The sequence below is a fragment of the Loxodonta africana genome, chromosome 19, assembly GCF_030014295.1.
Source record: "Loxodonta africana isolate mLoxAfr1 chromosome 19, mLoxAfr1.hap2, whole genome shotgun sequence".
In the NCBI taxonomy this organism is placed as follows: domain Eukaryota; kingdom Metazoa; phylum Chordata; class Mammalia; order Proboscidea; family Elephantidae; genus Loxodonta; species Loxodonta africana.
This window is the reverse complement of record NC_087360.1, coordinates 28,009,585-28,022,980: the sequence shown is the minus strand read 5'-3', so window position 1 is coordinate 28,022,980 and position 13,396 is coordinate 28,009,585. Positions and strand designations below refer to the sequence as shown.

Genomic DNA, 13,396 nt, shown 5'->3' with positions numbered 1-13,396 from the left:
TGAGGGAGAAAAGATACAGTATCAGCCGACAAAATCGCATGATTTAGATATCAGAGAAAATCCTTCAAATCACCAGACTGTACTGAGGCACGAATCTTTAGATTATCTAGCAATAAAACAAATGCACAATATCCTCTCATACATTTCACATATGATTTCCATTTCAGCTCTGATGTAAAACACGGTTATCACACATTATGCCACAAAGAAAATCAGTTTAGCTAGTTCAAGTAAAACACCCAGCAGCTGCTAACAGAGACAGGTCACGGCTGGGGAGGGGCACAGCACATCCACTTGCTATGTTTTCTTTCAGGAGAACGTCAATAAAAGCTAAGGCCAAATGAGGTATTTGGAAAGGGGGGGGGGTGGGGGGAGTCCTTCCATGCAGTGAACCAGTAGGTTCACCTAACAGTTAACACCAGTCAGACAAGTTAGCAAAAGGGAGCCCTCGCCAAAGATACAGCCACCAACAACTTGAAGAAAGCTGTCTTTCTCCCTCAACCTGCCAGAGTAGGTACCAGTTCTGCATTTAGAAACGTTATTTCTAGGACCAATAGCAATTTATTTTGAAAGAACTACTAGATTTTTTTTTTTTTCTTTTTTGAGTTCTCAACAAAGGAGCCATATTAGGAAATAATCTCGCAAAAAGCAAGGGGCCCCTTCCCCCTTTCCCCCACGATCGATCGATGCACACACGCCGTGCACGCGGACACGCACAGACACACGCCGTGCACAATGGCCGGCGCGCACTCGCGCGGGCCCACGCTGTCCTCGGAGTCCGCAGCCCCGGCCGGCCCCAGGCGCTCGGCCTGAGGCCCCGAGGCCAGGAGCTGGGCGGTTGCGCTGGGGCTGCTCGCCCCCCAGTGGGGCCCTGGGGAAGCGGCTGCCAGCGGCTGGGAGCCTATTAACCCCTTGGGGAAGTAGGTGCTTCAGCACCCACCTGCGGGGCCAGCAGAGTATGTCAGGTGGGTGCAGCCCCAAGTGACCCCCCAGAAACGGGGCGCCGCCGAGTCCTTGGACTCTGGCAACCCTTGCTGGCTTGCACAAAGCTAATCTTGTCGCTGGCTCCACCGGGCTTCTATAGCAAACGGGTGTTTCTGAACTGTCACCTCTGCGAGTCCAGGCACACACCCAGAGGGAAAAACTTAGAGGCCAGTGGACACAGACCAGACTTGGGAACTCGTTCTTAAAGGACCAGCTCAAGTCCCTAAGGGGACGCAGCTGCTAGCTGCTTGAACCGGCCGGCCCAGCAAACTACGGAAGGGGTGGAGGGACCTGAGGGCCACTGCCCCTGTCACCCTTCCCTGGGTCGGCGTCGGGGCCCCGTCCCCACTCCGGGACACTTACCTTCTTCCGGGGCTGCCATTTCATCATATTTGTACAGCCGATACGTGGAACATCAAGATGCTGGCTGGGGGCTGGGGGCAGATGCAGGGCAGCGGCGACTGCAAGTCATGCTGCCTCCCTCCCACCCCCTAATTCTTTCCCATGTTCACTGCGAAGGGAAAAAGCCCCGGAGAGTCCAGTCTTTTCGCCTTCAGTTCAATGAAAAGTATCCCCACACAACGAACACACTTCCCACCGGGCTAGGAAGTCCCAGCGGCCACCAGCGTGCTCCTGCCAGAGCGGGGCATCTTCCCGGGCGGGTGAGCGCCAGCAGAAGGAGCCTGCGGCAGGGGGTCTCCAGACGGCTGCAGAGACCCTCCCTCAGAGAAGAGACTGAGACCGCGAGCTGCTGCGGAAACCCAGCCGGGCTTCTGCCATCCAAACCCCTTTTGTCGAATTCTCCTCTTCTCAAAGATTAGACAAACAATCAACCCCTCACGCGCAGCCTGGAGCAATTCCCAAAATTCTGGGTGTATTTCTTGTTTGTAAAATTTAGCAAAGAAAATTCCAAAGATCTGGAATCTGACCTTCTTTACGCTGTTTTCGCTTCCTTCTTGGGTAACTTGGGGAAAGGATCTGCCCTTCCCGAAATGCCTACCCCTTCCCTGAACACTGTAAATAGGAAAACTTGGTTTGTGCGTTTAGAAAAAAAAATTTTTAATTCCCGAGAACCTTAGTGGGGAAAGCCTGGAAGGAAATCCTGCAAGAACCCAACTCCACAGCTCAGTCTGCACTAATGACTTCCTTCCCTTCAGTGAGAACACAGCCTGCCCAGCTCCAGCCACACAGAGCAAATGGTTTCTGGGTCTTAGTGCCACGACATCTGCACCAAAACAAGTAAAGCATATGGTTTCAGAAGTACTCAACAGCTACTAAAGAAATCAGAGCCCAAAGAGACCTCAGAGGTCAGGAAGCCTGTTCAAAATATATACTTAGATATATAGGTGAGTTAGCGAGAGAAAAGGGATAGGAAAGGACTCTAGATCAAAGGCTACAAAACTTTAATTCCTGATACAAACCAAAAAAATAAAAGATCTTTTAAAAAAAAACGAACCAAACCCTCTGCCATCCAGTTAATTCCGACTCATAGCGACCCTTTAACAAAGTAAAAAAAAAAAAAAAATTAGTAATTTTGCCCCCAAATTAACTTTATAGGTTCTATTTGCATCTTTAAAAAACATTGCTGTGGGAATTGAGTTTCACTCATCTTCTGTGGAGTGATTCCATTCTATTTGAGATAAGTCTGTAAATACAAAATACTATGCGGGTCTACTATTATTTACTACCCAACATATCTATCAACTCCTATCCTACCATGAGACTGTCTTGGTAACTAGGAATATAACGGACAGTGTAAACTACTAGAATACCAACTGATGTACATAATAATACCAACTGATATACTATGAGTCCAGTGTTCCAACAATGTTTAACTTATTACTCTCAGAAGTCTGTATGCACTGCCAGGATTGGTTAATATGGGTGGTTATATGCAGACTGATCACTATATCAGATTATAAGTAAGTCATTAAAACACCCAAAACAATAAATTAACTGAATCAGATTATTTGTGAGATCCCGTCTAAGCCTTAGAGTCTGAAATTCATGATACAAGCATTAGCTCTTTGATAATTATATCTGAATGAATGGATTAAAAAAAAAAAAAAACATTGCCTTCAAGTCGATTCCAACTCATGATGGCCCTATAGGACAGAGTAGAACTGCCCCATAGGGTTTCCAAGGTGCAGCTGGTAGATTCAAACTGCCAGTCTTTTGGTTAGCAGCCAAGCTCTTAACCACTGCACCACCAGGGATAAAAAAACCAGGTACTATTTATTGAACACCAGTGTATGCCAGGACCTGTGCCTATGTTCTTTAACTCACAGCTCTGCAAGGAACTTCTTACTTAATGTTCCTTTTTCCAGATGAGGGCCCTGAGATTCAGAGGGTCACCTACACAAGTAAGACCACACACATAAAATGTGATGGAACTGGAATTCAGACACACAGTGATTGGAATCCAGACCCTACGCCCTCTCGATGACATGCTTCATAGCTGTATGTCAACCTTATCTCTGATCCCAATAAACCTATTATGTGTCTATGACTTAAAAAAAAAAAAAAATGACTTAAGCATCTGTTATTTGCTAGCCTCTGTTTCAGGCATCAGAAGTGCCTGGGTGGCGTACACAGCTAAGGGGTCTACTACTAACCAAAAGGGCAGCAGCTCAAACCCACCCAGCAGAGCCTTGGAAGAAAGCCCTGACGATCTACTTCTGAAAAATCAGCCATTGAAAACCCTATGGAGTGCAGCTCCACTCTGACACTCATGGACTCACTACGAGTCAGAAATGATTCAACAGCAACTCGTTTCTCGTTTTTGATACAAGACATTTGACATGAGTAAGACTGTGTTCCTGCACTTAAGAATATTACAGACTGTAGGCAGCAATCACAAATCTAATATTCTATATATATCCTGACATACCATATCATTCGGGATGGCTTCACATAGATGTTCTACTACCATGAAAAGTTCAATAAATTTCAAAACAAATTCCTTAATCTACCCCCAAATCAGCTTCTCTTCCCAACTTTACTTTTTCTGTCCGTGATTCTTCCAGGATGACAAACTAAAACCTTATCATCATTCCCCTATGTTTAATCTATCACCAAGTCTTCCTACTTCTTTCTTAGAAATAACTTTCAAATTACTACTGCTGACATCTGAGGCGAGAGCCTCATAAAACAAACTAGGTGCAAAGCATTGTGTAGGATAGAAATAGGTGTAAGACCAAGTCCCTATGCTAGAGAAAGTTACAAAGAAGATAGAACAGAACAAAAGACCTATAAGAAGGCAAGCTAGCACAGCCTTAGTTAAGTGACAAATGAGCGGGTGATCATAGGTATTCCAGGAGTGGTCAAGGAAGTGCTCAGAAAGAAACTTGAAGTAAGCTTTGAGAAGGGATACAACTCATTCCAGAGCCAAAAGGAAAGGTTACCACGGCCTATGAGGCCCCCAGGATCTGGACCCCTCTACCTTTCTGAGCTCACCGCTTATTCCTCTCCCGCTCCCTTACTCAGCCCCTGCCATATTGGCCTCCTTGCTGTCCCTTAAACATGTCAAGCAATGGACTTGTTGCCCGCTCTGCCTAGATCACTCTTCCTCCAGATATTCTCTTGGCTCCCTCCCTCAGTTCCTTCAGGTCTCTGTTCAAATACCATCTTAGAAAAGCTGTCTTTCACCACCCTACCTAGAACAATAGCACCATGACTCTCACGCTGTTATTTCCTATCCTTACACTGCTTCATTTTTCTTATGACATATAATTTTGGTTTACTTATATAATGTCTTATTTCCTTCTCAAGAACATAGATCCCAAGGGATCGGGGACTTTGCTCTGTTAAAATACCAACACCCAGAAAAGTGGCTGACATATAGCAGGCAACGAATATTTTTTCAATGAAATACTCAAAAAAGAATAGTGTGAGCAAAGGAGGCAAGAATATGTGAACTGCTTTTACAACACAAAACATTAGCCTGCCTAAAATATAAACCTTGAGTATGAGAACATTAGAGGCAGAAGCTTTGTCTTGTTCAACTTTATAATCCCTGATGGCTAGAATAGTGCCCTGCACAGAAGAGGTACTCAATATTTCGGGGCTAAAAAAAATGAATGGTGAATGAATGAAATTCCATTCTATTCAATCCAAAGTACAAGATATTTGGCAAGGTATGTTGGAACCAAATGGCTGGGAACATTGAATATAAGGGAAGAAATCTGGATTTTTTTCTTATAGAACACAGAGCACTGAAGGAGTTAACAGTAGGAAAAGAGCATGGCCGAAGCAGCATTTGAATCTATAGACTATGTAACTAAATATTAACTATGATTTTTATGGGGCTATTTTTTATAAGTCCGGAGGTGAATATTTTTTAACTATGTAAAAACAACAAAAAAAATTTTTTTTAACTATGTATATAATTAAAATACTTATCATAACCATTCGACAGATAACAAAACCGAAGTTCAGAGAAGTTAAGTGACCTCCTCAATTCCACACAGCTCAATAATGGTGATGGAAGGCCGAGAACCAAAAGCTACTTCTCCTTATGAACCACTCACTGCCTAAGTGGTGATGGGGTAGAGGGGAGAAGTTTCTCCTTCCTGCTCCGTCTCTGACTTGCTATATAATATTTTCAGATGGGCCAGGCAGGTAACATAAATAAGTGAAACAGAGCCAGGAATAAAACAAAAGGGAACTGTGAGGATGGCCAACCTGGAGGTGGACACTCTACGTAAAACGCTAGCTGCTACTCAGTGCTAGTCAAATTACGTCATGTAAGAATACCAACCCAATGGAGCCAGATCTTTTAAATTTTCAGGAGCAACTGAAATTTTCTGATTTTTAAATCTTTGCTCAAAAATTTTTATGCATCCTAAACAGACCAAACAAAACATGCCTGTTGGGCTAAATTCCGTCTGTAAGTTATAACTTGTGACTACTGACTTAAACCACTCAAGGCTTCACTTTTCCATATATAAATGAAGGGTCCTACCTGGTTCCTAACCTGTGGGGTGGTTCTCCAGAAGGCCTCTCTGACTCCCTCTGCATATGCATGCCACGCATGGCCTGCAGACTGAAGGGCATCCCTTGCTCGGACGTTGTTGGACTTAAAATACAACTCACTGCCCTTGAGTTGATTCTGCCTCATAGCGACCCTGTAGGACAGAGTAGAGCTGCCCCACAGGGTTTCCAAGGAGTCAAAACGCCAGTCTTTTGGTTAGCAGCTGTAGCTCTTAACCACTGTGCCACCAGGGCTCCACAATAAAATACAAAGTTATTTAAATTGAGCCAGCAAGGGTGAGTTAAGCAGGAGGTCTGGGAGCAAGTGAGCTGTGGCAGAAAAAAAGACCAAGAAAATATGTTTCTGTAGAAAGACAGAATCAATCTAAAACTTGAAAGTAATACAAGACTTTAAACTGTTTTTCCATTTTTAAGGTATATTTCCTTTGAGTCACTTAGCTGTAATTTGTAGGGTACTTCTTCCCCTGCTGCTTGGTGTGTGCTTCTGCTTTCATTTAATAGGTACCACACAATAAGGACGGTTCCCTAGCCCATTGCCGTCGAGTTGATTCTGACTCTTAATCACCATACAGAGCTGAGTAGAACTTCCCAATGTGGGTTTCCAAGGTTTGTAATCTTTATGGAAGCAAACTGCCACATCTTTCTTCCATGGAGCTGCTGGGTGGGTTCGAGCTGCCAACTTTTTGGTTAGCAGCCAAGCACTTAACCACTGAGCCACCCAGGCTCCTTGACCATTACCTAGATGCTTTTAAATACCAACAATGACTTAAATCACTTTTTGTTTTTTGCTTCTTTGTATCTTGAATTATTTATTTATTTTCCTTAATCCAAACTGAATCTGCAATTTTATATGAAATATTTACAGAATTACTACTGTATTAATATACTTTCTCCACCAGGAATTATTTCAGTAGTGCTACCAAGCTAGCACCATTGTAATTTACCATTATTGTTTCAAAGATCCAACATCAAACAATAAGAACACATTTTCAGAGATCCGCAGCTACTAAAAGGCATTTTTACAACGCCTTCATTTTTTAACACAGCACTTTGCCAATCACTTCCTTAAAAGCAGATACTGTAAAATAGTATTTTCCTCAATAACTACTTGTCTATTCAAATCTGAACAAAAGCAAGAAAGAGGAAATGAATGGAGAAAACATACCGTTTTCCATTGTTTTGGATTTCTTCAAGATTTCCTAAGGTGTGTGATATATCTGACATTGATCACAGAGTAAATGCCTGGAAAAGCTAGCCTCATACTTATTTACATTTATTGTGTTTTAGAAGTAGAATATTAAACACAATGTGAAACAGTATTTGGAAAACATATTAATTTTCCTAAAAACCTCTAAATTATTTTCAAGTATCTAAAGAGGTTTTTTTTTTTGTTTTTTTTTAAGAGGTATCAGGAAAGTAAAGGGACAAAGGTAGAAGTATATTTGACAGCAAAAATTTATGCCTCATTTGTGAATATTTCACACAGTTGAGTGCTTTAAGAACATAAAGGTCTTGCTTTGCTAAAAAAAAAAAAAAAAGACAACTAAAGTATCTATTACAGTAGGAATTCTGTCACACTGCCCAGTTGATACAGGACCACGCTTCCGTTCCCTAGCAGGAAACTCTAGGGCAGATTGCTCTACAACCTCTAACCTTACCCATCTCACCTCCTTCCACTATCAGGCAGCCCTAGAGAGGCTAAAGCCAGTCCTTGTTTCTTTAAACTAAACACACATTTACCGAGTACCTGTTATCTACAAAGAGCTGTACTGGGCACTGTGCCCTTGAGGAGAGAGCAGTCTCATAGAGGTTCAAGGAGAAGACAGATACACAACTAATGAAAAGAACAGTAATAATAGCAGCCAACACTTACTCATCTTTTACTATTGTCTGTCTCTCCAGAGCCCAAGCTCTTAGCTCAAGCTAAGTGCTAGAAGATGGAATAACTAGTGACATATTCTCTCATTAAAACTATGGAAGCCCTAAAGAGTAATTGTGACTGTGATAACTGAGAGCAGTTTCACAAGAGAGGTGGCACAATAGTCTTCCAGCAAGCAGATAAAGGGCTTGGGGAGGAATGTTCCAGATTCAAGGAACAGAGCATAAGCCAAAACACAGAGGTATGGGCCAAATTGACAAAGAGCAAGTCATCTTATAGATCTGAAACCTACAATGCAAGGCAAGGTATAGTGGAGTCAAGGTTGGAGAGCTGTGAATACTCTTTTAGAAATAATGGTAATAGCTACCATTTATCAAGCATGTGCCAAGCCACCGAACTGTTTTATATATATCGTATTTCATTGAATCTTCCTATCAACCTTATGAGAAGGAGCAATTATCATGCCCATTTTATGGAAAAGGAAATTAAGGCAAAAGGGTTAAGTAAATTCCCCAAGGTATCTTAGCTAGGAAGGTAAGAGGAAATTCAAGTCAGGCTCCAAAACCTTGCTCTCAACTCCTGACTTCAAGGATGAGGCAAAACAGGATTTTAATCAAGGTAGTAGCAAATCTACTTGAATTTTGTGCTACTAACTTTGGAAGTACTGCGAAGGATAGAAAACAATAGAACAATAAAGACAGGAAGGCCAAATAAGTCTATGTTGCAATAGATCAGTAAGAGATGATGAAGCCTTAAATAAGGGGAGCAGAAACAGAAAGAGATGTTCTTGAGAGATATTTTAAAAGTATAACAGGTTCTAAGAACCTACTTCATGAAAGGGACAGAGAAGGAACAAATTAAAGGTGATCTCAAAATTTTTCATCGTCTTTTAGAAAAAGAGTCACACCACTAATTGAGTTATGGATCACAGAAAGAACAGGTGGTGAACTCAGTTTGAGACTTCTAGAATTCGAGATACTGGTAAAAGATACACAGGGATGTGGAGCAGGCAGGTGGAGGTATGGTCTGGAGTAAAGAACATGTACGTATGTATATATGAGAACAGAATCAACTCTTGAAATATGCTACATTTCTGAATACAATCTACTTCCCTCACCGATGGGACAGAGCCCCACCCAGCTGACTGGGGCAGCAGTGTTTATATGTTTAATACTGCCTGCAAGCAAACTTCAGCTCCACCATTAACTAGCTGTGTGACCTTGTGTTACTCCATTTTTCTGTACCACAATTTTCAATGCCATAAAATGGAGCGAATAATAGCACCTACCTAAATATGATTGTCGGGAAGATTAAATTACACATGGAATGATACATGTGCATACATACGTCATATATCCTGTACATAGAATAATGCTACGTGTCTAATCCTGTTATTGCATTAACATTTGATTTTACTTAAATTGGGAAACAAATTTTTCTTGCCTGATATATCCACAGCTATGTACACTGGTTGGCTCCAAGGCTCAGTCCTTTGCCCACTTTCCTGTCTATAATCACACTCTCAGAGATCTCATCCAGTCCCAAACCTCTACAGCACATCTTAGCTGATGACTCCCAAGTTTATACCTCAAATCCCTACCTCTCCACTGAGCTGCAGACTTGTATAAACAACTGCCTACTCAACATCTTCACTCAGATGTCCAACAGACATCTTAGACTTAGACAGCCAAAACAAAATTCTAGATTTCTCCCCAAGAATCTGGTCCTTCTCCAGTCTTACTTTATTTTAGTTAATGGCATCTCTATTTACCCAGCAGCTCAGGCTAAAAACTTTCAACTAACCTTGGATTTCTCCCTTTTCCTTGCCCTCAACATCCAATCCATTCCAAGTCCTTGACTTTCCCTCAACATCCAATCTATTATCAACTCCTCAATTAGCTACCTACAAAATCTAATCCCAATCCAGCCGCTTATCACCTGGGCCACTACAATAACTTCCTCTTTGTTACCTATGATTCAGTCTCTTCCAAGAGCCAGAATGATTTTTGTAAAATGTAAATCAGATCATGCATTTCACCTGTTTAAGTCTTCCCTTTGCACAAAGAATAAAATCCAAAGGCTTTACCATGGCCTACATAATCTAACCTCTATCTTTGACCCTCATCTCTTACCATAGGTTCCCTTATGTGCTCTAACCACACCGGCCGCCTTATGCTTCCTTCATGTCCTAGATACCTGCAGTTGTCTGCCTGTAATACTCTTCCTCCAGACTAGGTGTTTCCTTCTCAACATTCAAGTTTCTTCTCAGAAAGCAAGTCCTCAGAGAAACCTTTCCCAACCAAAATTAACCTCCTTCCCCACCCAAGCACTATCTATCCTATTACTTTTCTTTGTTTTCTTCAAATCACTTATTATAATTTGAAAGTACATTGTTTACTCATTTGACCTTATGTCCCCCAACAGACTGTAAACTCTATAGAGTGGTAACTATATTCTTCACCACTGTAACTCCAATATTTAGAACAGTTCCCAGCACTTATTAGGTACTCATTAAATGTTGAACAAATGAATGAGTTTAATGTTGGTTATATGATAAAATTAAATACAGAGAATTTTCTTTTGCAATAGTTTTCAGCAAGGTATTTATTCACTAATCAAGGGATACTTGCAAATATCTTCAATACTGAAAGACATGCTCCTAAGTGATCCAAAAGGGGGCCATCCCCATAAATCAGTGCTATAGCCAGGCCTCAGTCTGAGGATGTTGAACTGAAAGAAATAAAAACAAATTGTCTACTAACGTCTTTTTAGAACTCCAGTACTATCACTTTCTACATTCATTTGTATTAAGTAGAATCTTGCATTATCCAAAGATGGGTAGATAAAATGATCTTTAAATAGTTTAATAAATAAAAAATTAAGAACACTTTGAAATCCATAGATAAAGTACAAATCACTTGTCAAAAACACAATCTCATCTGTCAAAACATGAAAATGAAAAAAGAGAAGACACAGAAATAACAGACTCAGAGCTGCCAAACTGACAGGCTGTCTTAAGTGAGACAGTCAAAACATTCATATGCTAATTTTAAAAAGTGCTGTCTATCTGGCCATTCATATAAAAACATGAGAGGGCTTTTTCTTCCTAACTATTTCAAAAGTATATGAATGGGTCAGACAGTGGACTTTAAGCAACAGCAATTAAGATCATAAAAATTTTCTATTTAACTCCTACCCGGAAACAAAAAAAACCTGGTGCCGTTGAGTCCTAGTGCACATATAAGACAACTACCTGCCAAAATAAAAAAAAACCCACTGCCATCAAGTCGATTCCAACTCACAGCAACCCTGTAGGACAGAGAAGAACTGCCCCATAATGTTTCCAAGGCTATAAATCTTTACAGAAGCAGACTGTTACATCTCATCTTTCTCCCTCGGAGAGACTGATGGGTTTGAACTGCTGACCTTTCTGTTAATAGCCAACTGTTTAACCACTGAACCACCAGGGCTCCTCTTCAACTACCTGCCCAACCCTCACAAAAATATGCTTATCACTAATACCATGTAACAATAACTGCACTGGAAGTCCTTTGTATTTATAAAACACAGTGCAAGAGATAACATTCCATGTTAGCTATATGTTGTTGTCTGTTGCCATCAAGTAGATTCCGACTCCTAGTGACCCTATAGGACAGAGCAGAACTGCCCCATGGGGTTTCCAAGGAGCAGCTGGTGGACTATATAAAAAAATATATTTACCATAAATGGCAAAAATTTAATCTCAAACAACCACCAAAATAGTGTCAAAGATTAACAGACTTGTATAAATATTATCTTTAATTATTTTCCTTCTGCATTTTATACCTTAAAGGGTTTTCTTGCTCACATTTCTCTCAAGCATTCCCCCTTCCTGCAACACTAATAACTCTAAACAGAAGAGCATCTCCTTGAAACATTCCCTCCATTGTGTTGATGAATTCGCCATCATTATCTATGCTCTCATGTCTCACCCCATCTCCTAGAATGTTGAATCCAGTGTTGCTAATATTTGCTTTGGTAGGAATGCTGGTGTTTCTAGATTCAGATATTCTGCTGCTAAAAAAGAATGTGGCTCAATAGAACAAAAGAAAAGAACCATATGATCATCTCAATTGACACAGAAAAGGCATTTGATAAAATCCAACCCCTGTCTTGGATAAAAACACTCAACAAGCTAGGAATAATACAAGGTAAATTTCTCAATTTGATTAAGGGCATTTATGCAAAAGGTTTTTATGCAAAACTAACAGTCAACATTATACTCAATGGAGGAAGATTGAGAGCTTTCCCCTTAAGATCGAGAGTAAGACTCTCACCATTGAATATTGTACTGGAAGTTCTAGCCAAAGCAATAAGGCAAGAAAAAGAAATAAAAAGTATCCAAATCAGGAAGGAAGAAGTGAAAGTATGCTTCTTTGCAGATGACATGATCCTACATATAGAAAATTCCCAAAGAATTCACAGAAAGCTTCAAGAGTTAATAGAGGGGTTTAGCAAGGTTTCAGGGTACAAGGGCAACACAAAAATCAGTTGAGTTTCTATAAAATCAGTTGTGTTTTCCTAACTCATCACACCAGAATCACCTGGGGTGAAGTGAAGAATTTACACATCTAGCAAATTTACATGTAATACTGATGCTGCTGATCTGAGGAATACATTTTGAAAACTTCTGGGTTAGGCACTGAATAGTTCATCTATCCTGAAAATTTGAGAGCTGGCAGAAAGGGGGAGAGCAGCAAAGCAGCTTAGACTCCCGACTCGCGAAATGGCAAATATGCATGAATCTCCAAAATGCAGACTTAGAAGATAGCTTTGGACACCTTGCTGGTAATTCATTCAAAAAGGCTGCCTGTGGGGTGGAAAGGGGAACATGCTGTGGGGATTCTAACCAATGTCACAAAACAATATACTTATAAATTTTTGAATGAGAAAATAACTTGAGCTGTAAACGTTCACGTAAAGAACACACACACACACAAATATTAGTCAACAGAGTATTCTTACCCATTGCCATTGAGTTGATTCGGACTCATAGCAACCCTATAGGATAGAGCAGAACTGCCCCCACAGGGTTTCCAAGGAGCGGCTAGTGGATTCGAACTGCCTACCTTTTGATCAGCAGCCAAGCTCTTAACCACTGTGCCACCAGGGCTCCAACACAGTACTAATAACCAAATGTGGACGAAAAGTTGTAAAGACAAAACAGAATAAAATTATTTATCTTTTTCAAATGAGAAAAAGGGCGGGGGGCTGCCTGGAGGCAAAGGGATTCCAGTAACAGAAGGGGGTACCACTAGCAGTGGATGCTGAGAAAGACTGGAAGACACAGAACTGGAACTCGTATCAGGAAACTGCAATGGGGGGGGCTCCTAAAGAGTTCTCCAAAAAGTTTATACATGCGCCCCCATAAAAGAACTAGCATTTGCACACCTACCAATGTTGACCAGAGAAACTGGAATAATCAACAGCAAGTGAACTACAACTGCACATGTAAAGGAAGCGATATTTATCCCTTTCCTTCTCCTACTTTCGTATACAAAC

At 41.1% G+C, this 13,396-nt stretch overlaps 1 protein-coding gene across 2 annotated transcripts in view; it reads right to left on the bottom strand.

Moving 5' to 3' along the window:
• The window catches only part of TTC28 (tetratricopeptide repeat domain 28), a 780,748-nt gene that overhangs the window by 537,178 nt on the left and 230,174 nt on the right, over positions 1-13,396 (bottom strand). The window contains exon 1 of one of the 2 annotated variants that reach the window (XM_010598769.3): positions 1,348-12,980. The exons of the other annotated variant lie outside the window; for it this stretch is intronic. Within the exon in view, the coding sequence (XP_010597071.3) occupies positions 1,348-1,374 (27 nt within the window). The 5' untranslated portion in view covers positions 1,375-12,980. Of the gene's footprint in view, positions 1-1,347; positions 12,981-13,396 lie in introns of those variants that run through there. 2 annotated transcript variants of the gene reach the window in all.